Source organism: Nomascus leucogenys, chromosome 19 (assembly GCF_006542625.1).
Source record: "Nomascus leucogenys isolate Asia chromosome 19, Asia_NLE_v1, whole genome shotgun sequence".
NCBI classification, from domain to species: Eukaryota; Metazoa; Chordata; class Mammalia; order Primates; family Hylobatidae; genus Nomascus; species Nomascus leucogenys.
The window spans coordinates 57,164,986-57,191,900 of record NC_044399.1 but is presented as its reverse complement, the minus strand read 5'-3'; the positions used below and the strand labels follow the sequence as shown (position 1 = coordinate 57,191,900).

Below are 26,915 nucleotides of genomic sequence, written 5' to 3'. Positions count from 1 at the left end.
TTTGCAAGGTGGTGAGCATTCTACTGCTGGCATCAGGCAAGTCAAAGCCAGATGAGCTTTGGAAGAGCCTCTTGCATTGGTTTGGGGTAGGGGATAAAGAATCTGAATTCAATTACTTTTAAGGTTCATTTCTGGTTCATGATTCTATGATTGAAATATTTTTCAAGTTCTGCTAGCTAGATTATGCCTTTAACCCATAAACAGTCATGTAGGAATGTGAAATTGGAGAGGCAGTCATGGGTGAAGGCCAAGGACTAAGGACCTTGGATATATGATGAAATACAGGAGTTTTTATTTCCATTTGATTTCTGGCTTTGCCAACAACCACACTTTCTGGCTCACATCCTACACACAATGTACCTGCTGCCACCAGCTCCTGGAACCCTGGAGACTGTCCGTAAGTTAGACAAGGTGGCAGAGGTTAAACAAGAAATTTGTTAGACAAGTGAGGCTTTTTAGAAATGGAAGTCATCTGGGTCTACTGAGAGGATGAGCCAATGGTCACTAGGAAGCTTCCAGGGCAGGTGACCAGGCCACTGCGAGAAAGGCTGGAAGACTCCAGACAGGGAAATCACTCTGAGGCCTGCAGGTGAACATCCAACAGAATGCCGATTAGAATTTCATGCAGTCATAGAGAAATTTTAGTCCTAAGACAGAGAAACAAAATCATGGAGGGAATCTTTAGGAAACAGTTGGACAGAATGTAATTGGAATTCATCTTAGATTATTTGAGAAGATAAAACACTCAACAGAAGTCAGTGTGGTTAAGTGGTGATGTAAAGACTAGTAAACTAAGGAGAAGGAGGAATTGGGGGAAAATTACTAAGTAGAAGTCCTGACTGGAAGAACAGGAAATATGCAGGAAATAGCTCAGGAAATTGGAGGAACTAAAAGGCACACACAGACAAGGCAATCACCAAGCATGGCAACGATCTCATTTCCGAGACTAAAATAGGCCAGCATTTGCTCGGCAGTGTAGGATGGTTAGGGCCACAAATGGAGATAACCCAGGCTGAAGACAGTCCTTCTATTGGAGGTTGGGTAGAAGGAAGTGAAATCGTTATGAAGAACAGAGATGGAATTTTGGTCAAGAGCATTACAGATGCATTCTTAAAACCATGTCGCAAGTTTTCAAAGAGTTTCTGGTCCAATTAATTTGGGAATTTGTTCATTTCATAAGCATTTATTGACTGTGAGTCAAGTACTGTGCTAGGCATTGCAGATACAGTGATAAATAATGCCCATCCCTATTCTTGGGGTACCTGGTTGGTGAGGAAGACATGTGAAAGAACAAACGTGGCCCAGTGCTGTGAGAACACTCATAGAGATGTGGAACAGGCAGCAAATGGTGGTGCAATCAGCTCTGCTCACAGAAGGTCTGGGGTCTCAAGAAAGGCTTTGTGGAAAAGGAGCTAGGAGATTCCTTCTTGGAGGAGAAGACTGATTGTTCTTGATGGTCGGGAAGGTGAGGGAAGACAAGAGGGCTTGAACTGGCTTGCTTCACTGGGGGGCAACTGTGGGTAGTTTGATACAAATGAATCATGGGTCCAGAGAAATGGGGTGAGCCAGGCTCAAGAGGGGTGAGGCTTGATCAGTGGCTTTGAGTGCCATGCTAATAAACAGCTCAGATTGATCCTGGGTTTCACAGGGACCCCCTAAAGGATTTGAGGCTGAAGATTAACAGCCCGTGATATTCACTTGTCAGTTCTCTCATCCAGGTCTTCATTTGTTCCAATATGGGGCTTCCTGATGGCCAGGAGAAGTCACTGAGATGATCATTCTAGGACTGCAAGGAACGTTCCACAGAATGAACAGCACAATGCAAAATACCAATTTGACTGTGGGTTCTCCTTCACACTCCTTTGGGCGAATTGAAAGCCTGGATCACAGAGTGGGGCTAAGAAAAAAGCAGCATGGCCCACAGGTCTTTCCTTAGACTCCCATTATGTGTGCGTCATTTGAGCTAAGTTGCCCTGTAGGGTGGAGCAAGGTCCCAGATCCTCAGGTAACCTGGTGCCTTCTGGTGAGTGATCTGAAGAAACATCTTCAGCTTCTGGCAATGGTAGGTCTCATGCCCTGGGCTCAGCCTGCTCTCAGTGGCCTCCCCTAGGGACCCTCCCTTTTCTCACCCTCACAAGACTTCCCCACTGGCAGGGGGAACACAATCAGTCATTGGAAAGGAGTGGGAACACTCATTCACTGAGCTTACTGATGTAAGATTCTCCCAGGAATAGACATTGCACCAAATCTGTGTGTAGACTTTGTGAAGCCCTTTAAATTCAAAATCCCAAGTCTGCTTTGGCTCTTAACTAAGGCTCTGAACCATAAGAGAATGCATTTCTGTAAAAGCCAGGAGTTTAGCCAGGCATATGTGTGTGGTTCCCTAAATAAAACAAAGAGGAAAAGGCAAACTTAGAAACAGGCCAAGTAACTAGAAAGAAGGAGGTTTGCTTTGAGGCTGGGCATGAATGCAGAGGGGAACAGGGCTACTAAGCAGGTCATGGTGTTTCCTCACTCTTGGGCCATCAGCTCCAGTTGCCTGGTCAGTTTCCTTATGGCTCAAAGAGCTGGCAATTCCATCACCCGATTCCATCTCCTCAATGCAGACTTGGTTTTTGAAGGTGAAAGCAACTGGGTTGGAATGGAGCTTCAGGAGACAGGAAAGCTGAGGCCAGGCTTCTGGATAGACTCTCTATGACCTTCGGCAGTGCCGGACGTAAGTCTCAGGACTGCCTGCTCTCTAAAACAGGCTTCTTCTGTGCATCAAAGCCTTATAACTTTGCCATTTATTGTGGACAGGAAGGATTGTATACACACCATAGAAAAATGCAGCTGAGATTTATCAACAATAAATAATGGTTAATAATGATAAATAAATAAGACTGCATCCTTAATTATCAGCTGGTAATAGGGTAGTTATCATCCATAGAGTGGTGATTGGGAGCAGGGACAGTGGAGCTGGATTAGCTGGGCTCAGATCAAGTCTACTCCTTATAAGCTGTGCAACTCTAGGCAGGTTACTTAACCTCACTGAGCCTCAGCTTCCCCACTGTAAAAGTGGTAGTGCTAGGGCCTCCCTCACCAAGTGGTGGTACACATAATATTAGATGAGCTGACACATGCAAAGCACTTAGAACAATGCTGACACCAGAGAGTAAGCATCAAGTGATTCTTCCTCTTTCTCTTCTTCATTATCATACAAATAATGGTGAATGAAGGAAGGGAGGTGAATTCCTACCTGGGATGCCAGGTCCTGTCCTGTCCCCAGCCAGCAGCGTCATTCTCTCCCTATCTTTCATGTGTTGGGACTTATGAGCCAACAGGGAGAGGACCCTGGGTCCCTGTTGACTGTGGGGAGAGACAAGCTGGTAACTGAATGGTCACAAGGCTGCATGGTCAATGCTATTTGAGAAACCCTAAAAGGGCTTCTCAGAGGAGGGGACATTGCCTGTGTAGGGGTTTCTGTAGTGGAAAGGGGGTTAAGGGCAGTCCACGAAGAACCCCCACCCCCTCTCCATGGCTATTCTTCTTGCAAAGTGGGGACTGAAGGGGCAACAGGCCAATCCTGAAGTCCTGGCTTATCCACTGAAACCCACTCATGCTGGGGTAAAAAATAGTTGCATGCACAGATTGTCCATGTAGGTACTTGGAGTTTTCGTTAGGGAAGAAGATACCACCAGAGAGAAAGTGAAAGCGAGGGGAGTGCCTGCACTCAGAGGGAGGTCTTCTGGGCATTTGCAGCAGGACATTTGCTACAAGAAGAGGTAATGGTGATTGTGGGGCCTAGGGATGAGGCTTTGCTGTTTGAGGACTGCTTTTGTGGAGAGGGATGGGTTTTCTTGCCACATAAGCCAGTGGTCACAAACACATGAAAGTGAGCACTCAGAGAGCCAGGATAAGGAACTCCGGGCAGGAGGGGGAGGAAGAAACCAAGGGAATCATATGGCCACAGCTCATCATCTGTGTCCTCAGGCAGTCCTTTGCACACGTGCACTCTCTGTGTGGAATGTCTTCCTCTCATCATCCACCTGACACCCCTTGCCCCCGTAGAGCCAGCTCATGTCCTTCTCAGGGCCAGCTTGCCTGACAGCCACAAGCATTCCCATAGCACCCAATGCACAGCCCCCATTACACCCCTTTCCTTATGGCCTCATAACTTGTCTTGTCGTCCAACTCCAAACCTTGTTCTGAGCCCCTTGAAGGCTGAATGAGCTTCCAGAGTCCAACCAGTGCCTGGGACTGAGCATGACTCATAGACATTTGTTGACAGAATGCATACATGAACTATGAGTGAATTTCTTGACACCAGTGTTCTATCACTAAAATTCCTGCACCTATTTTTACCATCTCCCTTCCCACTGGGAAACAGTGAGGCTCAGTAAACACTTCTGAGATGAGAAGTGTCTGTTTCTATGCATTTTGACTTCTCTTTGTATACAATATATATTTATCATTATGGGATTGGCCAAGATGCCATTCTGACAAGCACAGGGTTACAGGTATTCACAGTTCTCTCATCGTCCTGGTGTTTAATCCATCAAATATCCAGGGCAGAGTGAGAAAGCAAAAGCAGCAGCTCAAAAGAGCCTCACTACAAGCCTTCAGCTGTCAAATTTCGAAGGTCAGAACTGGCAGAAGCCGATGATCTTTTTTTTTTTTTTTTTTTTTTTTGATGCCCATCAATGAAAGCAATCGTGAGTAAAAGTTGTACCTGCCAGGAAAGGAATTGTCCTTTGTACTTCATGGCAACCTTCACAGTTGAGGTGCATTTTGACAGCTGCTTCCTGAGCCCCAGGGAGGGTTACACATTTACTCCTGGGTGTGGGTAGAGGGCAGGGAGAAAATACTTTTCATCTTTCCATCGATTGGAGACTCTTCTGTGATCTTGAACGGGGCTTTAATTTTTAGACCCAGAGCTTAGGCTTTAGAAGAGGTGCATCCTAGAACTAGCTTCAATTGATATGTTATCCACCCACCTAACATAGAACCCCTACTGTGTGCTAGGCAGTGTGCCAGACATTGCTAGCATAAAAAGGTATGCAGCCCAAAGTCTCCATCTTCAAGACTTGTGGGCCAGAATTAGATGACCAAATACCAGAGGAGTCTTCCTGAGAAGAGCTTTTCCTGATTGGATAAGAACAGCTCTTAGTTTCCTCGGAGCCAGGTGTGATGCCAGCGTTCAACTGCAAGGCTCTCTTGGGAAAACAACATGAGAAAAGAAATGGACCCAGAAGATCTGTTTCCTTGTGTTACCCATGACTATAAGCAAGTTATGGAAGCTCTCTGAGATTTGGTTTACTCTTCTGTAAAGCAGGTGAATAATATGTATGGTACAGATCATAGTAAAGATGAAATGAGTTGATAGAGGTTGACTCACTTGGCAAACTGAATAGGCACTGCACAGATATTTACCATAAATATTAACCACGTAGTATCTGCTTCTTGAGAACAAAAAGGAGGGCTGTGGCTCTGTTGTTAACTGGGGACCTAGATGAGAGTCCATACGTGAAGTACAAAGAAAATGGATGGATGGGTGGATGGATGTATCAATGGATGATGGATGGATTAATGGATGAATGGATGGATGGATGGGGATGGGTGGTAGATGGATGATGGATGGATGGATGGGTAGATGGATGGATGGATAGGTGGGTGGATGGGATGGATGGATGGATGGATGATGGATAGATGGATGGATGGATGATGGATAGATGGATGGTGGATGAATGGATGAATGGATGGATAGTTAAATCGAAGAATGGGATGGAGCTTCCTTCTGGCTTTAAGAAGTTTGGCTTCTCTAGTCCATCTGTATTCTTCTCATTCCCCTGTGGCTTTGGAAGCCATAGTCCTTCTAGAGAGAGGACAACAGAAGTGTCGAGAATATAGCCACCTGTGGAGACCAGCGACATTCATGACCGTGGATACCCTCCAGCTATCCCAGCTCAGGGACTGTGTAGGCAGGATTAGGCCAGGGGTGGAAACCTTGTCACTAGCCTGTCCACCCATGAGTGGGAGAAAAATGGCTCTCCACCTTAAACACAAGTCACTCCCAAGTCTTTAAGCTTTCTTTTTTACTTTTCTTCTTAGTGCTTAGTAAATGGTTATACAAAGCTACCCGCTTATGTGATCAACCAATTCAAGCTAAGATGTTAGAGCCATGATTCTTAACTTTTGGTGCACACCCAGAATCCCTGCAGAGCTTTCTAAAAATACATATGCTCATGGCCCACTCCAAGATGAGAAAAATCAGAATGGCTTAAGATGAGACTTGGGCCAGGTGCAGTGGCTCTTGCCTTTAATCCCAGGACTTTGGGAGGCCAAGGTGGGTGGATCATAAGTCAGGAGTTTGAGACCAGCCTGGCCAAGATGGTAAAACCCCATCTGTGCTAAAAATACAAAAATTAGCCAGCTGTGGTGGTGGGGGCCTGTAATCCCAGCTGCTCAGGAGGCTGAGGCAGGAGAATCACTTGAACCCGGGAGGCGGAGGTTGGCAGTGAGCTGAGATCACGCCACTATACTCTAGCCTGGGTGACAAGAGCAAGACTCCATCTCAGAAAAAAAAACAAAACAAAAAGATGAGACTCAATTATATGAAGTTTGTAAAATGTGTGGTTCTCACTTGTATTACTAAAGCTTGAGACCTACTATGTTAATGGCTGAAGGTCCAGTTCCTCTAAAGAGGACTAGCATTTTAGTAGTTGCTTCAATATTACTACTTAAAGTGGGGAGAAATATGGTAAATCCAGGTATACTCGATGGGACTGGTACTTTGGGATCCATCTTGGAGAACACAAGTGGTTACTCTGAGAAGGAGGGGTTTAAGTGAAATCTGTAACCCTGGCTCTCTTCCTGCCCTCTCCCATGACCCTGAGCAGCCTGAGAGAAGAGTGTCCCTTAGACAGACAGCCTGGGAGGCAGGAGGTAGGCACTATCAGCACCTGCTCTTCTTGTTAATCCAATTTAAACGCACGACAACCCCATGAGTGGCACAATTACTACCATTTGACAAAGATGAGGCTTGTAGAGATTCTGAGACTTGTCCAAGCTCATATTGTGTGTGAAGAATTTCCTCCAAGAACACTTAGACCTCAAGTCTCCTGCCCACTGTGTGCTCAGAGAACTTCGAGCTACATGATTGTTCCTATAACAAGGTGTCTGAGAAATATCCCCCTAACAAGCTTGGGTGTGATTTTTAAGGCTTTTAAAAATTATCTTTAGAGCCTTTGAATGGCTCTCTCTTTTTAGTGTAAATCACCTAGGCATTAAAGGCCTTATTGTATATTTATTAGGGTGTTATTCAGACCATGGGGGAAAAGAGAGAAGCTGACTCTATGAACGACTTTGAAAGTGAGAAAAAGCTGGGCCTGAAATTAAATCATTGTGACACTGCCACTTGAGGGCATCAGTTTCAATAAATGATCACCTTTTTTATTTCTGATCTCGTTTATCATGCAGGCAAGATTCGAAGAGAACTTTTGACCATGGAGGCTGAATGCCACAGGCTCTGATTTCCCCAGCTGTCAAGACTTGCCACATTGCCCTGGGCTGACTGAAGTTCAACCCAAAGCAGCCTGGGAAAAGCAATCAGCTCCCTTTTCAGAAGCAAATACCTGGTGGCATCTTTCCACAGGTGCCCCGCCCTGAGACCATCTCTCACTCGGCCTGTCTACTGACAGGAACCGCCAGGGTTCTGTGCATTAGTGGTGAAGGTATCAGTGGGCCAGTAGGGAGGTTCCTCTTTGTCCAGGAGCAGGAGTCTAGGGTGGGGAGAATTACTTCCTGCTGCCCTAGTCCTGGATGGCATCTGAGGATAGGTTGCTGGCATTGCCAGGACAGAAGAGGGGAGCAGAGGGCAGCCAGAGCCACCACTTTAGAAGGTAAGAAGCTACGGCTGGGCAATGCTGTGGTTGTCCATAACCATGCTGCAAATTAGCGGCGGAATCAGGATTGAAACCATACCTCCTGATGGCCACAAATCAATATCTTTTTGAGTTAAATTACCTTGGCACATTTCCTATTAGGATTGTTACTGGTTTTAAAGCTGGGATCTTTGGTCAGAACTGACTGCCTTAAGTAAGTGCGGTAGCTGTGTGGGTACCCAGCATGAACGCAAATTTTTCTTCACTTGGGGAGGGTGGCTGCAGATTTTAATCTAAGGGCAGTGAGTTTGAGGGTTTCCTGATGCAGCTGGGCAGCTGGGAAACAGACCTTTCCAGGGTGCCACTGTGGAAACGAGTCCTGGCTTTGCCACAAGCAGGCAGTTTTGTTTGTTAGTTTGTTTTTTTGAGACAGGGTCTTGCTCTGTCACCCAGGTTGGAGTGCAGTGGCATGATCACAGTTTACTGCAGCCTCAATCTCTTGGGCTCAAGCAAGCCTCCTGCCTCAGCCTCATGAATAGCTGGGATTACAGGCATATACCACCATGCCTGGCTAACTAAAAATATATATTTTTTGTAGAGGTTGGGGGTCTCACTATGTTGCCCAGGCTGGTCTTGAACTCCTGGCCCCAAGTGATCCTCCCACCTTGGCCTCCCAAAGTGCTGGGATTACAGGTGTGAGCCACTATGCCAGGTCTGAGCCTGCAGTTTGACCTTCATCACATCACATTACATCACATCACCCGCCTGGGCTTCATGTTCCCCATCAGGAAACCAACATGGAAAGGGGAGGAGATTAGACTCAAGTATCTTCCTGGTCTAGGGGTTGAGGTCCTGCAGAAAGGCAAGGCTTTGTGCTGAGAATTTCAATTCACCACTACCCTCTGGACTGAGGCTTATTTGTGCTTTAAAATGCCCTGACAGCTTATCTTGGCTCAAGCCTGAGTTTCCCCAACGACTTTCGGTTTAAAGTATCTTTTCAAGTATTAGTAATTCAAATGATTGGCAACTTCTATCCCCTCGGGGCCCAGTTCTTCCCTCCACACACTGTGTAGTTCTGGTCATACATAATAAAGTCCCCAGATACCTGCTGCTGTGGGAGAAAGTCATGTGCTTCGAGAGGAAACAAGACTCGAGGTGGCCTTCTGGGTAGGAGCCCTGGAGAGTGTCTCCTATAGCCCAACACGCCACCCACCCTCAAGCTTGCGTTCCTGCATCCAGGAGAAGACCAATTTTACACAGACAATTGCTGCTGGATCGATCTTTCTAAGACACATCAGAATGGCAGTGTGGTCCAGTGGGTGGCTCCCTAGCTGGCTGCTTCTGCTGGATCTGCCACTAGCGATCTTAGCTCAGCCTCTTAATAATATGAGCCTCAATTTTAAAACATTCACACAAGCGTGTGCTGTTGCTATTCTGTTTGTGTCTTACTGGACTAGATGTTCCTTGAAAGCTGTGACCTTGTTGTCTTCGGCTGTGTCGTCTTTGGCACCTGCTACACAAGAGGCACTCAACCCATGATGGTGAGATGAATGTTTGAACCCAAAAGGACCTAGCACTTATTAGTGCCAACGACAGCCAGGCACTGTACGAGCCATTTTCCATATGCCATTTCACAGCTCACCATTTTACATAAGTATTATCATATTCATTCTGTTCATGGGGACTTTATGGCCACTAATTTCTAGCTAAGATGTCCTATGCCTATGTGACTCTGTGACCAGCCGGGCCTAGGCTGTTTGATAGCCCCTATTTCTCTGCTTCCTTGCTTCTCTGGTCATTCTGGCCAGGCAGATGAGCAGGCTGGGCACTCATCTGTCTGTCCCCTGCGAGACTCTGGCCAAAGCCTGGCAGCCTTGGCCAATGTGGCCACTCATGCTCTGTGATTCATTAGACCTCATATACTCTGCTGCTTTCCAGGCAACTAGGAAGGGAGCAGCTGCTGTCCTTCTCCAACTGCCTTTCCCCTGCCTTCTGCCTCCGAGTGCTTCCAACCAGCCTGCTGCTCCTGTCCCGCCGGTGCATGACAGCCGGCACCGCCTGCTCACGACACAGTGGTTTCCGGGGAACTTGGTGGCATCTGACTTGTCATTCCTCAGCCCACTCCTCTGAGTCAGGCTCTCCCCAGCCGACTTTATTATTACAACTTCCTGCCTCATTACTACAAACACGGAATGTTGTTTTCCAAATAGTGGTCCCCAAACCACCATCTCCTGTTATGAGAGGAAGCCAGCCCCATTTGTAATCATCACATTCGACATCACCAGGATATCATTGTGTCCCCCTCGCTGCTCTGAGTGCTATGCTAGTGAGGTCATCTCTGACATTAAATGGAGTGAGCTTTCGGCAAGGCAAACTGCTGAGTATTGCAAATCTAAAGATTCTTGAGACTAGCAGCGACCCCATAATCAGAGAGCAGGCAAATCTCCATCCTTTGTGATCCCAAACTCTGAACAGTGCAAAGCTGGGCAAGTTTTGATTTGCTAGGCAAATGCCCTGTTCCTTGCAGCTGGCTAAGGCACCCACGAGAGTAGCTCTGCACTGCAGTGGACGGTCTATTGATTGTCCTTTCTGCTGCCACCTTCTACCCTCACCACACTGATCTCATGGGAGGTGAGAAGGCTGGCCCAGGCATCTTTAATTTAAATCTGGAATCACTCCTGCTCATCACTAAACTCTGCCCCAGACAAAGCCATCAAGTCACTGAATTTGCCTCAGCTCAGTCCCAATTCCTCTCTCCTGCTCAACTCACGCCCTCCAGAGGACAGAGCAGCTCCTCTGGTGATGGAGGCATTGCCTTGGGAAGAGGATAAGTTGGGTGGCCAGGTGGACCTTGAGGCAGGTGGCCATGGCATCATGTGGAGGGAAGGCTGCCCCTGAAGGCACTGACGTGGCAAGTCCCAGGGCTTATTTGTCTTGAAGGATCAAATAATCAAAATAATCGCTCTTTTTTTTTTTTTTGCAAGATTCTTTCATATTTCCCTTTCTCTTTCCCAACTCCACCCTTTCTCCCTCAGAGGCTTTAGGTTTCCTGGAAAGAGTCCAGTTTGACCACGTCACTTCCTATTTCCTCTCTCTGCCTCAGTTTTCTCCTCTTTTAAATGAGAATTGACTTTCTATATAAGCATAGAAAGGGTAAAGAGGGAAAAACTATTTGCAAGGCCCTATGGCCAGTCATACCCGAGGAGTTATTTTCCTGACTATGCTATACAGGGAAACAGGCCAGGCCACATAAGAAGTGCTGAAACCCCTCTGGCACCTTTTCTCACACTCATGGGTATTCTCAGACTCCAACTCCACCTCTCCCAGCCACATCAGTGAATCCTCCCACCCCCCACCAGCACCACAATGGACTGATGCCTGAGGGCTCAGCAGCCTCAAGCAGCACTCCCTGGTCTCTGCCAGGCCTGGTAGGGAAGGAAGGAATGTTGAGAGCGATAAGTCAGCATATGCAGCTCTCAGAATATGAGGATGGGCAAATACCTATAGGATGGCACATAGCCCTGCCCTCAGATAAGAAGCCTTCCCATCCAGGCTTCTTACTGGAAACAGAAGCCGTGCTGGAGGGAGGCTTGGTGCCAGAAGACAGCTGGTCCCAAACAGGGGGCAGCCCAGACACCTGCTATGCCACACTGATATCTGGTGAATAGAGCAAGAGTCCTTGGTAGCTGGAACCTTCTCAGCCAGCCCAGAGAGGCATTTCAGAGGCAAGAAGATGGATATGAGTTTAGGAATGGGGAGAGCATTCTTTTTGATGTCAAGATTTCATTCCTGATGAGACTGCAGCAGCTTGTAGTCCTTCTAAGTGCAACTAAATACAGATGGGTTAATGGCGGGGAGTGGGGAGAAGACTTTCAAGCAATTACGAAGAAGGCCATTCAGCCTTATTGCCAAAGCAACAGGCAGGGTCTCTCTCCTGCACACCATGGGGTTGGAGGATGGATAATAGTCATCGTTCAGGTGGGACCCTTCTGAAAAGGTATTCTCTTAGAAGGAAGCCAAGTCTAAGCATAGCTAGACATTTGTGCTTTTTCTCCTGCAAACAAGTTACAAAGAAGGATCCTTGTTGCTAAAGTAATCAGATCTGGGGTCCCTCAACGCTGAGGTCATAGGATGGTATTTATACTTATGGAATGGAAAAACAAAAGCCAGGCACAGAGGTGCTTTCCAATGTCACTACTGTAGAGGCCTGATGGATCACTGAGTAAGCAAGTAAGTATCTCCAGAAAGCTTAGACGATTCCACGGTCATATGTCTTGGTGGTTGTAGCGCAAAGCTCTGTTCCAATCTCTACTGAATTACACTGGTATAGTATCCATGACTAATCCTGCTCTGGGGTACCAAACTCCCATAGAACCTGCTTGGATGGCCAAAATACTTTGTCCTTTCCCTTCCTGCCCAACTTCTGCTGGTAAAACCGTTTCTACCATATTAAATTACTTTCATTCTGGCCTTTTAACATTTCTTTGGCTGTTTTATTCTTGGCTGTATCTGAACTTTGGGAAATGAACATCTTTAACACCCACTTATGAAATCCCCACTCTGGCAGCTAGTCCTCTGGCCTCTGGAAGGGCCACTAGCCAGGGCAGTCAGAGGGACCTACAAATCATTACCCAAGACACTACCCAAGGGATATTAGTAGTAATTGCTCAACCTGGACCTACTGATTAAAGGACAATCATGAGTTTGTAAGTAGATGTCACAGACTCTGGAAATGTGTAACCAAAAGCCAAATCACCTGGTATAAAATCAGTTTTGGACATGGAGAAGCACTTACCCATGCTTCCCTGGAGTGGGCATCAGAAGGATCTCTCTTGCAGCCTCGTTGTGGGGCAGCAGCTGGGCGATGTACCTTCCAGAGGGCTGCAGGTGTCTGTGCACCGAGACAGCCAGTGTGCAGTGCTCACTGCTGCTCCTCATCCACGGACTCAGGATGGTGTGCTTGGAGTCGGCTGAGGTGTTGAGGAGGAGAAAGGAGCCTGGAAAGAGACAGGGAAAATGAATCTGCAGACGTGTTCAGGTAAGACCAGCAGTAGCTCTGTGGCAAGACTTAGAGACAAATGGCATCAAAATCAGAGATACTGGAGGCCATTATCTCCTTCTCTGCATGCACCCAGCCTTTTTCCTCCGTTCTTAGATTTTCTTTGTAAATAGTATAGCCTGATGCAGGTGGACAGTGGCTGGAGACATGGGCCTTATAATCAGGCAGACCAAGGTTCTAACCTTAGCTCCCCTACTTTCTACTTCTGTGTCCTGGAGCCTTTGATTTTTCATCTGCAAAACAGGAATAAAAACATCTACTTCAAAAGACTCTAGTTCCTTCCCTTGCTAGTTGAATGATCTTGGGAAAAGCATTAACTTTCTTAGGTTTCAGTTTCCTCTCTTATAAAATGGGGTGAGAGGGTTGGCTGAACTCAATAATCTCTTAAGGTTCATTTCAGCTCTTGAGCCTATGAGTCATGTGAACTTGCAACTGGTCTCCACAGAAAAAGCCCTACAAATCCCCCCTGGTGTTGTGCCCATGGCAGAGTTTCCCTCTAGAACAAGCCAATCCTGATTCCAGTAGCACAGGCCAAATGACCTGCAAGAAACCTACATTCATGGGGATTACTGTCAGTGTAAAAGCACACCACCATTATATTGTTCCAGGCATTCCTTCTGATACATTAATTTTACTTGCTCACTTCTGCATTGAAGTTTTGGGCCATTAGATGCTGCTCCTTTTGCAGAAGAAATTTATTTCAACAAGATCCCTGACTTCCACAGTGGGAAGCAGCTAATGAGTACTCAGTCTTCTTAAACTACTCCTGGCACTTCCAAGGTCTCCTTCTGCAGATAACCCAATTTCCCAAATAGGCAAATAAACTAGCAGCCTGCAATAAACAATGGTGCAGATAAAAGAGGGGGATTCCTACCAAGGTAAAGCATTATTCAAAAGGAAGGTGTTGTTCCAGGAATTGGAGGTTTCCAACTTTCTTAAAGTAAGTAAAAGCGACTTCTGGTTAAAATCGGGATGAAGCACAAGACTGTGTCTGAGCTGGATTGAGAATGTGAACCCTCTGTACTTGTTGGGAAGCTTCAGCATGGCATATGAGAAAAGTGCTCTACAACTGTCATAAATAATCGACATTATTACAGTATTTTGCAGTGGAGGAAATATTCTTGTCATGGGCACAGAGGAAAAGAAAAGGGATTAGAACCAAAGACAAAGATTTGGGAAGATCATCTGATTCAGTCCCTTTGCTTTCCTAGGGAAGCAGACTGGAGATCCAGATAGGGAAATGACTTGTCCAAAGTCTTAGTTTGAAAGTTAAGACCAGACTCCAGATTTCTGGACTCCGAAGCAGTACTCTTCTCCTTGTATCTTTTTCACTGGCCCGCTGTGTACTTCAGCCTAAAACATGGCCAAGGTACATTGTGTCCAGGATGTATACCTTTGGAAGTCAGAGGGACAGGAAGGGGAATGAGGGGCACATGGGCACCAGACCAAATCCATTTATTCAGTCCCTTCCTTACTCCTTTCTGCCCTCAGATTCCATTTAATGGATGCCTGTTTTGAGCAAACATCCAAGCAGTGGCTTTGCCCTGAGGACACACATGTGACAGACACAGTTGTGGCCTTCAAGGAACTCCAGGTCTGGCAGGGGGCAGAGATGTCTGCAAGAACTATCAGCACAAATAGAGGCCATAAAGTCAGACACACATCCAGGCAAAACATGTTGGGAGCCTTCAGGAAGGAGGAGACAGGAGGTCCAGGTGGGACGATCTTTAAAGAGGAAGACCCTTGAGCCAGGTCTTAAAGGCAGAGAAAAACAAAGATACTGGCAGAATGGACTGTGCAGAAGTTGAAGGGAAGAGGAGCCAGGACAAAGGTAGATGATGTTTGGATGCAGAGTAGGACGCTGGAGAGAAGACTGAGAAATAAGGAGGGCCAAGGTGATAGGAGGTGTAACCAGACCATAGAGAGCATTGCTTCTTGGCTGAAGACTTCCAGCTTCATTTTGTGGATAATAGCCAGATATTTTGAGCAGGAGAATGGCACCATCAGAGTGGTGCTGCAAGAGAACTGATCTGTTATGGTGGGGGCAAGAGGGAATTAATATTGACCCAAACTCATCTTGCACCACAAGTCCACACAAGGGCAAGAATGTGACTAAATGCAAATTTGAAGTGTTTGCTATGTTACTGTTGTAAGCAAAGGCAATGTGTTGAGGGTGGATGACTGGGGTTTCCAGTACTAGGGTAGTGTGTATCTGTGCAGAGCACGTGAGGACCCTGGAAGTATCTCTGGGGACAGAGTCTTGCTCCAGACTCTTTGGGGGTATGGCCTGGGGTTAGGATGAAGCTAGTCTCATGTCCGATAATAATTTACACATAAGGGAGCAGCAGCAACTGTGTCCTGGTCTGAGACCATTCTCTGATGTTCTCAATGTTGAGTAGAAACCAGGATTTTTTTGAGCTACTGAAGGGAAGAATGGGGGCAAAATAAAGAAAGTATCTCCATTCTTCTTAGGAAGATTACTGCTATGCACATGTGCACATGCATGAGAAGCTCAAAAATCCAGCTGAAGATGTTGAGGTATTGGGACTAGGGGCTCTTTCTGTGTCACTGCTCCTCTCCACCCTTGGGTGTGGCCATGCATGTAAATTCTGTCCCCGAAATTTGGCACCTCAATAATGGAACTCTTTCAAAGCTGACTGGAAGATAGATTATTTTTCCAGTTCTAATATGTGAGATGATGTTTATATGAATCTTATTTTCTGCAACTGGACTATCAATAAGCGACTGAGCTTAAAGTATTTTCCCTCTCAATGGAACTCTATAGTTGAGAGCTATCTCTTCATCAGCAGCTTTCCTCTACCAAAAATAAGGGAAAAAATACATTTCATAAGCTCCTTGGGATATTGTCAGTATAAATCTTTTAAAGTCAGTAAGAATTTATCTCTCCTCTCTCTCTTTTCCATTTCTATTTATTTTGCTCAGGATAGCCTGGGGCTAGGCGAAGTCTCCTGGGGTCCTTTCTAATTAAGAAGGATGGTCTAGCAGCACACAGACCTTCACCCAGTGTGGCCATGGGAGAGTGGAGAGGCAGATCAAAGAGCTCTGCTCATACAGCGCCATGACCATGTTTCTTTTATTATGCATCGTGTTGTTATGTTTAATGATTAAATATGAAATGGTTATTATTTTTACCTCTGGTCACCAGTGTAGGAATGTGCTGCTCTCATCTCAACCAGCAGGGCTCAAATTATGGGCCAAAACCCAAGGGTCATGAACTTAGAGGTCAAACTCTTTTATATCTGTTCAGTTATTGACCTTAGACAAATTATTTAAACACTTTAAATATTAATTTGCTCAAATTTAATATGGGCAGAGCCTACCTCATAGGGCTGTTGTGAAGATTAAATTAAATAACACGTATCAAGTAGGCAGTACTGTGCCTGCTCAAGGTAGGTATGTAATAAAAATCAGTTCCCTGTGTTGACAGGTGTCTTAGTCTGGAATTCCTTTGATCTAGGACTAAACCTGGAATCAGAAGGACTAAATTGGAGTAGCTCTGCTACTACCAACCTTCCTTTGTAAAATGAAAGGGTTGGATACAGTCTCTCTACGGATTCTTACAGCCCCAAACTGTCAGTAATTCTATCTGCCTGCCTAGAATATTACTAATCTAAAGAAATTGAGTCAAGTCTCCAAGTCCTAAACTCTTCTTCTCATAATTCACCTCTCTGAGGGTTATATACCAACAGTTTTAATCAATTGGCCGAATGCTCCATGAACTTTCCTGCTGAGATGTAAGGAAGTAAGCTGTGGTTCCCTGCCCTGCCTTCCTCTCTCCCGATTTACACACATACATCCCTAGGAAGGGCTCCTGTGCTAGCATCATTTGTTTCTTAGATGCTTCTGCTATAAGGCTGCTGCCTCCTCTAAGTATCTGGTATGCAACACAATGCTTGCCACATGGTAGGTACTCAATCATCCTAAAAATCAAATTGATATGGTGGTAACATGGTGATGTAGTTTGGTTGTGTTTGTTTCTCCAAATCTCATGTTCAAATATGATTCCCAGTGTTGGAGGTGGGGCCTGGTGGGAGGTGACTGGATCACGGGGGCAGATCCCTCATGAATGGTTTAGCTCCATCTCCTTGGTACATGTGAGTTATTACTCAGTTATGTGAGATCTGGTTATTTAAAAGAGTCTGGGACCTCCCCTCCTTTCTCTCTTGCTCTCACTCTCACCATGTGGCATGCTGGTTCCTTGTTGCCTTCTGCCATGATTGCAAGCTTCCTGAGGCCCTCACTAGAAACAGATGCCATTGCCATGCTTCCAGTACAGCCTGCAGCACCATGAGCCAATTAAATCTCTTTTCTTTATAAATTACCCAGCCTTAGATATTCCTTTACAGGGACACAAGCATGGACTAATACAGAAAATTGGCACCAATGAGTGGTGTTTTGCTATAAACATACCTGAAAATATAGAAGTAACTTTGGAACTGAGTAATGGGCAGGGGTTGGAAGAATTTGGGCGGGGGGAGCTCAGAAGACAGGAAGATGAGGGAAAGTTTGGAACTTCTTAGCGACTAATTAAATAGTTTTGACCAAAATGCTGATAGAAATATGGATAGTGAAGACTAGGCTAAGGAGGTATCAAATGGAAATAAAAAAGTTATTGAAAACTGGAGTAAAGGTAACTTGTGTTACACCTCAGCAAATAATTTGGCTGCATTCATATTCATGCGTTAGGGATCTGTGGAAGGTTGAACTTAAGAGTGATAACTTAGGGTATGTGGCAGAAGAAATTTCTAAGTGGCAGAGTGTTCATGAGTGGTCTAGCTGCTTCTAACAGTCTATGATCAGATATGGGAGCAAAGAAATGACAACTTGAAACTTTATTTAAAAGGAAAGCAGAGCATAAGGGTTTGGAAAATTTGCAGACTACTCATGTTGTAGAAAGGAAAAGAACATTTTCAGGGAAGGAATTCAAGTGGCCTGTGGAGCAACTTGCTAAAGTGAATAGCATGACTAAAAGGGAGCCAAGTGCTAATATCCAAGACAATAAAAAAAAGATCTCAAGGGCATTTCAAGACTATTTGGGACAGCCCCTCTGATCACAGGCTCAGAGGCCTAAGAGACTAAGAGGAAAGAATGGTTTCAGGGGCCAGGCCCAGGGTGCTGTTGTTCTGCTCAGCCTCATGACACTGCTCCTTACATTCTGGTTGTACCAGCTCTAGCCATGGCTCAAAAGGGCCCAGGTATGGCTCCAGACGCCACTTTGGATTACATAAGCCATGCTTCCATGTGGTGTTAAGCCTACAAGACACACAGAATGCAAGAGTGAAGAAGGCTTGGCAGCTCCCATCTAAATTCCATAGGAGGCATGGGCAGAAGTCTACCACTGGGGCAGAGCCCCGACAAAGAAACTCTACTAGGTCAATATCAAGGGAAAATGTGGGGTTGGAGCCTCTACAAAGAGTTCCCACTGGGGCACTTCCTGGTGGAGCTGTGGGAAGGGGGCTGCTGCCTTCTATATCCAAGAATGGTAGAGACACTGGCAGCTTGAAATCTCAGCATAGAAAAGCTGCAGACAGTCAACTCCAACCTGTGGGAGCAGCCATGGAGGATGCACACTGCAAAGCCATAGGGGTGGAGCTGCCTAAGGCCCTGGGAGCCTACCCCTTGCAGCAGTGTGCTCTGGATGTGGGACATGGTGTCAAAGAAGATTATTTTGAAGCTTTAAGATTTAATGACTGCCCTACTGTGTTCCACACTTGTGTGATGCCTACTACCCCTTTGTTTTGGTCAGTTTCTCCACTTTGGAACAAGAATGTTTACCCAATGCCTGTACCACCATCGTATCTTAGAAGTAAATTACTTATTCTGATTTTATAGGCGCATAGGTGAGTCCCACATGAGGCTTTGGACTGTAGACATGGAACATTTGTGTTAATATTGGAACGAGTTAATACTTTTGAGGGACTATTGTGAAGGCATAACCATATTTTGAAATGTAAGGACATGATATTTGGGGGGGGGCAGGGGTGAAATAATATGGTTTGGATGTGTTTGTCCCTCCAAATCTCATGTTGAAATGTGATTCCCAATGTTGGAGGTGGAGTCTGGTGGGAGGTGATTGGATCATGAGGGCAAATCCCTCATGAATGGGTTAATACCACCCCCTTGGTGGTAAGTGAGTTCTTGCTCAGTTAGTTATGTGAGATCTGGTTGTTTAAGAGTCTGGGACCTCTTCATTCTCTTTCACTTGCTCTTGCTGTCACTATGTGACATGCTGGCTCCTTGTTGCCTTCTGTCATGATTGTAAGTTTCCTGAGGCCCTCACTCAGGAAACAGATGCCATTGCCTTGCTTCCAGTACAGCCTGCAGAACCATGAGCCAATTACATCTCTTTTCTTTATAAGTTACCCAGACTCAGGTGTTCCTTTACAGTGACACAAGCATGAACTAATACACATGACAAGGAATCAAATAGTACAGAACTGCTTATAATTTTTTTAAAACAGTCTCTGACCTCGGCTCCACCTGACCACATTCCACACACTGGAAAATTTTTTTTTAAGGATTTCTAATTTCTTTAGGTGGCTGCCTTCATAATTCTAAATATTATAGTCATAGTTTTACTTGCAGGTGTGACAGCTTTAGACATGGATAGGACAATAAGAAAAATAACAATATCTAGCCCTTTTATAATTCTTGATTTTTAAAATGTTCTTGATTTTAAAAATTATCTTCTACACCTTAAAAAAAAGTTTTTAACTTTATGTGATATATTTATGACTTCTTCTTTCAGCTCCAGGCAGTATCACTTGACTCTCCTCACTATAAAGATGAGGCTATTTAGTCTTCCTGCCCTTTCCTGTACTTTTTCTCTTCCACAACCCCCTCCCAAATCAGCTGTACTTTTCCTTTACCTTGTCAAGATTGTGTAACAATGATTAAGTATTTTGTGTTTTGTTTATAAGTTGATGCTAAGTGTGGAAAATCAATAAACAGACCTTTTATACTGATGGCTATATATTTCTCACTGCAGTGAATAAGGGTTATATTTATAATCTTCTCTATAGATCCAAGAATGCATTCTACTCCAAGCAGGATACATTTCCAGCATCAGGATCAAATGAATTCTCTCTCTTGCATTGTTACTTGTCAAAATTGTGGCAGATTTTAATTTGTCTCATATTTGAAATAAGTCTTGGTATATGTTATCAGCAATAATTAAGAATATTATGTTAAATTGTTGTGTGCCACAAAAATAACCAAATTTCATTGCCAGTTGTGTCTTTAACTATAGCTATTTCTGTCTTTTTTTAATCTACAGACAATTATTGTTTTACTTTGATTATTCTCAAAAAAAAGTTTGTAATCAGCTACTGTCCAAAATTTGCTTCCTCTTTAAGGTAATTAATTGAAAGGACTCTGACAGGTTCTCTTGAGCACAGGTATTATAACTTTGGAGATCATATCATTCAACTAGGTAAAAAAAGTTCAAGACTCTAATTTTAATAATCTGACGTGTTTATGAAAATTGCCAACACAACATCAAGTGGGACAAGAATTAATTACATGAGACTGAACTAATAGAGGACTGAAATAATTTTTAATGACTTCTTTTTGTTTGAAACATTGTTGATTCTTTTTATGCTTTATTGTCTAAAGTTAAGAAAACTTTTTCTTCTGAGCTACTTAAAGCTTACAACAACTGGGTAAAGTATAGTTTTGTGAGCAAAATTAAAACATTTAGTTTTTTCTTTACCTGATTTCTCCAGAATTTTGAAAAGTTGTGAGTATTCTTAATTTATGGCAATATATTTACGTAAGTTCAATTAGAATCTGTTTTCTTTTGTAGGACAAAATAGTGGATATAGTGGATATAGTAGTTAATAGTGGATATAGTGGTTATTGGATATAGTGGTTATTTTACTAAGGCCTTGACTGAAATGGCATATTTTCAAATATGATCAGACTGCTTCAAGGAATTTAGATTGACTTTATTGAGCTGATAAGAAGCTCTTTAAAAAGTCTGACCTGATACCTTTTCTACACAGTTTCTTTATAGGGTTCCTGACCTGTGGTAAGTAAAAGATGTCACTTTCTGACAGGCCCAGAAACCTCAAGATATTTTAAGACCTTGAGAAGGGAAAAATTCACCCAATTTGTACAGGTATTACAGATATAGATAAGTGGCACTTCCTTGGCTTGGCTTTCTAGCCTTGAGGTTTTAAAAAGTCTAATCTTAGATTCCTTGTAAAAAAATTCCAACAAAGCTAACTTATAAGAGCCTCTATGACCAATCACTGTTCTTGCTACACTTTATATGAATAATCAGGCCAAATATTATCAAACTAATACTTATTTTGCAAATAAGTTTGTCATACCATTATTTGTCTTTGGCAGAAATAAAGGACTAAAGAAAAAAATTATGTTGTTTTTTTTTTTTAAAAAACCCTATAGGTTTTTCTCCTCATAACTCTGTTATGAGATTCCAACCTTGTCCATTATTTTTGAGTTTTTATTATTTTCTCACAATGTAGACTGAATCCTAAATTCTTTTTTGGCTACAAGTCTCCAAAATAACATTTTCAAATTTTCTTCCATTTTTCTAACTTGAAATTATTAGAAATTATTAGAAATTAAAACTGTGCTTTTCTTAAAGCCCTGCAAACTAAAGATAGGCCACTTAAATAAACTTCAAGAAAAATTACCACAGCAAATTATATATAAACAGCCAGTAATATACGAACTCACAAAGTTCATTTAAACACCCAATTCAAACTACAATCCAGAAATATGTGTCAGATTGTCACTGAAATCTGAAGATGCTTCAGAGACTCTTAAAAAACGTAGTTCATAGACTATTCCAGACATTAGCCTTTTTTTCCTGTTTCCACAGAAATACCTTTTATTTATGATCTGTTTGCCTGCATCATATATAGAGCCTAGCCTACCTGCAATGCCTCCTCCTGGAATGGGACACAACGGTTTAACCAAACTGATCTATTCTCAGGACTAAAAGACTGATTTAAAGAGAGATGGGATGGTGTATTTAAATTTACTCTTTTCTGCATATCCCAATTTGTTTTCCACTCTTTTGTCTATCTCTAACGATCTCTAACCCAAACCTCTCCAAAGCTATCAACTTGGCTTTTAATATGTGAAACATTTTTTGTTTGTTTGAGACAGAGTCTTGCTCTGGAGTGCAGTGGCACCATCTCAGTTCACTGTAACCTCTGCCACCGAGGTTCAAGCAATTCTCCTGCCTCAGCCTCCTGAGTAGCTGGGATTACAGGCTCACTACCACGCCCAGCTAATTTTTGTATTTTTACTAGAGATGGGGTTTCACCATGTTGACCAGGCTGGTCTTGAACTCCTGATCTCAAGTGATCCTCCTGCCTTAGCCTCCCAAAGTGCTGGGATTACAGGCGTGAGCCACCACACATGGCCAAATATGTGAAACTTATTAAGGCTTCAAAGTGGGGACTGAAGGAAATAAAACTTTTTTACCCCAAAGTATATTTCTTTGACATATTTTCAAATGGCTGCTTGGAGAGTCAGAAAACAAAAGTATTCCTGCAAAGCTGTCTTTGGTGGGGCAGATTTGCATCTGTAGAAAATCTGCACTGATGCAAGCAGCTCTTCCCTTGTCCAGAGCTAGGAAAAATTAACTGAGAAGTCGATACCTTTAAAAGTCTGAAGAATACATTTATTATTTATTCTATTTGAAAGCTGCTACCGTGAGATTTCATCTACATAACAAGACCACCATTGCTAGCCAAGCTTCCTCTTCTCTTCCTCCCATAACCTGTCTTGCAACCATAACCTGTTTTGGCCATACTCCAAGTCCCCATTCTTTTTGTAACTCCAAGACAGTAAATAAGCTTCTGCATCCCACTGAGGGGTGGGTTAATCACTCTGTGACTTTCCTTTGTGTGCACATTAATAAACTGGTGTGCTTTTTCTCCAATTAATCTGCCCTTTGTGGGTTAATTTTTCCATGAACCTTCAGAGGGAGGGCAAAGGGGAAGTTTTCCCTTGGTCCCTACAGAATCAGTTTTTTTGTTTTGTTTTGTTCTGTTTTTTTCAGTTTGTCTTTCCAGGAATTTCTAGCTGATTTTTTTTCTGTTTATTTTATATCTGCCTTCTTTACCATATCACTGACACATCCATATACTCCTTGAAAAAATGACTCCCTTCTTCTTGAAGACACTGATTTCCTCTTTTGATTTGTATCAGTTGCTTTCTGGGCCTATGGTACAGCTATTATTCTGAAATTTCTTTTCACTGAGACTTTTATGTTAGTCCCACCATCCTCAGAAAACTTCTTCAGGGGGAAATTTCTTAATGAATCATTGAATATTTGAAATGCTTATTTCATCTTTACATTTGGTTGGTAGCTTTTCTGGTTATGGTTTGCAGATTAGAAACTTTGCCTCAAAAAGTTGAAGACCTAGCTTCAGTGTTTTCTAGTGTCAGTGTTACTAAGAAGAAGTCTAACGCTGGTTTTATTTGTAATTTCTTTGTAATTGATCTGTTTTTCCTCTTTGGAAGCTTTTGGGATCTTTCTCTAACTTTAAAGTTCTAAAATTTCAATACATTGTATCTAGGTAGGGATCTATATAAAAATTCATCCATGGCATTTTGCAATGCATCTAGCTATAGATCTGTACAAAAATTTATCCGTGGCATTTGCTGGCCTCTGTCAATCAGAAAACACATGCCTCTTTCATCTCTAGCAAATCTTGTTTTATTATTTCTCTGATAATTTAATTACCTCATGCTTAATCTTGAATCTTTCTTAAGAGATTTATCTTTCAAGTTAGCTTCTGTTAGTTATCTGATTTATCTTTGTTTTCTCTGGGGTCAGCTTTTTTTTTTACATTGATCTTTCTTTTTCTCTTTTCTTCTTCTTTTAACAGAAGAAAAAGCATATAAATTTATTTATGTGCAAATGCATGGGAACGACACAAAATATGAGACTTGAAGGACCAGAGGACAGAAGTTTTTATACTGTGCAGAAATGAACAGAGGCTTAGAGCTCCTGGGGAGAGGCGGCAGCAGATTATGTAAGGGTGAGGGGAGGAAACATATGGCAAGAAAAGGCTGTCTTGCTATGCATGATCTTTCTTTTTCATGCTGCTGGATTATTCACATGTTGAGTGATCATTGATCAGCCCCTCACATTTAAACAGGGGAGACTAGGGAGGCTAACAGGAGCTATACGTGTACAGATGGTGTTTGTCCTTTATGCGCAATTTGCCTGATGGACAGTGTCAGGAACAAGCCATTTTGCAGGTGACTGCTTCCCAATGCCAGCCCAAAGGGCACGTCACCCTGGGTATGAACACTCCCACTAGCAACAATAAGTCTATCACTCCACTTGAAGTTTTAGAGGCTTTTTCCTAGCCCTATGGTTAAGCATCCTGCTACCTTTTGCTTTGGGAAAATGATACTGAAAAAGGAATGAAGGCCATCTAGGTTAACCATAGAGAAATTTCCATTCTTCTTCTTTACCCTCATCCTTTCTTTCAGGTGATCTTTTACCGGCACTCTCAGCAGATAGGACACCTCCTCTGTTCTAAACCTCTTTGGCACATTCTGGGCTCTGGCCACTTTATTTTTCCATGGACAGCTTCTGTCTCCTCTGTGTGCTCTAGAAATTGCTCATGCCTCCCCTCCTGCTCTGTTTGCTATTCAGAATTTGTTCCTCCATTGATAGTTCTCTATTTAATATAACTTTAGTGGGATCTCAAAAGAGGAGACAAATGTTCAATCCACCTTTCTGAACCAGAGGCCTCTTAATCATATTCTCTGAGTGAGAACATAAATACACACATTCATGGATGGATGGATTTCCATCTAAATCAATCAAACAGGATCCAGGCATCATTGGCTAATTGTCCTTAGTACAATAAACTATTAAATCGTTATTATAAGCTATTACTCATTCAGTTGATCACGATGCCACTCATGTTAGGTGGGAAGTAAGGAACAGCAGAGGTTTAATGGGTTGGAATCTGGACAGAAGGAGTGCAGTGTAATGCATGCAGGCCTCACCCAGATGCATGCCCCGAGATATCAGTGTTGGGGAATAATGCTGTGCCAACTCCAGAGTACCTTCCGCAGAATACCAGCCCCATGGATGTCCACAGGTATTATGAGGAGGCTCTGTGGGCAAATGAGTCTGAGGACTCCTGGGTACAACAAGAAGTAAACAGGCTCTTTCACTGAAGACTTCTCAGAGCCTTGATATGCCAATAAGAGTTGTGGCTCTTCAAGAGTGGACTATAAAATGAAACATTTCCCAAACTCCTTTGTGCACAGAACCCTTTTGTTATTGTGTATAATTTTCTATGGAACACACTTTGGATATCCTCCTCTAATCTATTTCTGCTGCAAAGACCATTTGCAGAAAATAAGAAAGGAAAAAATCATGGAAAAAAAGGAGAAACAATATATCCTTATCCATATCTATCTATATCGATATCTATGTGTATGGCTAATCTGTATCTACATCTGTATCATCTCTTAAGTCTTTTCTGCTTGTCTGACTTTCAAACTGTCCTTTCATAAGACCTCAGCTCCTTCTGGCAGAATCATGCTCCTGGAAAGCCTCCTCTGAGTTACTGCACTGGTCTCGCTACCTGAGGAGACTTAAAAATGCTACATTCCATATCTGACTTTGAGAATGTCATAGCTAGACATAAACATGATTGTCACGTAGCTTAATCGCTTGTTGTACTGGGGAGAAAAACCAAGAAGCAAAGAAGTTCAGGACTTGCCCAAGGTCACACAGCATATTAGTGGTGGATCTGCAATTAGAAGCAAGGTTTCCAGACTTCTGTCCAGTAGAACACTCACTGGGTATATGCCTGTCCATGATAGAAATCTACGAAGGTGTTTCAGTCAAATGCCCTGTGGTTTGGTTCTCAGCTGCCTGCAGATGTTCCTTTCACTTTTCAGCACTCTCACCACTCTGTGGATCAGGCCCAGCAGCTGGTCTCAAGCTCTTCTTTCTGACTGTCCCCAGAGATCACAGACTAACACATGGGCAGGTGGGACCCAGACAGTGGGTACTCCTTTTGAAATCACTCACAGGGCTTAGATGGCCTCACCATGGCTGAGCAGTATTTGAGGGTTTCCTTTGTTCATGTGGTCTTATGAACTGTTCAAAGAAAACTGGGGCCACTGAAAGAGACTCCTTATTGTTTATTGTTCAAACTTGAATTCTACTATCCTGTGTAGCCTCAACTCATATTTTAGGTTTTAGAGCAGAATTTTGACATTTAGAATAAAGAGTAGGTGGGACTGTGCTCATTGGCATGCTTTGCCTAATATTGAGATAATGGAAAGACAGAACTTCAAAGCTCTAGAGGCTCTTGGAAATCATTTGGTCCAACCTGTTCACCTTGCAGCTGAGGAAACAGTCCAGTGGGTGAAGGACTATGCCTGGCTTCCATAGCAGAGCTGAGCTATGTGGGCACTCATTCCCTGTGCACTTTTACTGTCTCCCTCTGTCTTGATGTAAAATATTTGGAATTAGCTCTGTTACTCTCCACCACCAGGACTTACATGTATTGCTGTTCTGCATCTTCATTTGGAAGCACTTTGAAGAGAAATGGTATTTGTTTTTGAGATTGAATCATTAGAAAAACCAAGTGTGTTCATTAAGAGAGAGAAAGGGAGTAGAGGGAGTTGATTTTTCTTGATAGTATTATTAATCTTAAGATAATGAGTTAGTTGTAGCCTAGAAGTAGTAGTACAATTTGCACAATTAGTGAGCCTCTGCAAACTGAAAAGGCAAAACAACACTTCAGGTCCAACTTAACTGAGGCAGAAGTTCCCCAGAAATAATATATATTTATGCTCTTGTGTGTGTAGTAAAATATGCGTACGTGTGTGTGTGTATATACGTGTACATCAATAGATGGATACACATAAACATACGCATATGTATGAATGTATATATATGTCTATGTGTGGGGTAGTATGTTTTTATATATTCCCTTTTAGATCTCTGA

The 26,915-nt window shown here is 43.3% G+C and overlaps 1 protein-coding gene across 1 annotated transcript in view; it reads right to left on the bottom strand.

The window, feature by feature from the left end:
- Window positions 1-26,915, bottom strand: part of ALK (ALK receptor tyrosine kinase) — a 525,427-nt gene that overhangs the window by 332,455 nt on the left and 166,057 nt on the right. The window contains exon 4 of the mRNA XM_030799790.1: window positions 12,658-12,859. Coding sequence (XP_030655650.1) covers window positions 12,658-12,859 — 202 coding nt within the window. The remainder of the gene's footprint in view (window positions 1-12,657; window positions 12,860-26,915) is intronic.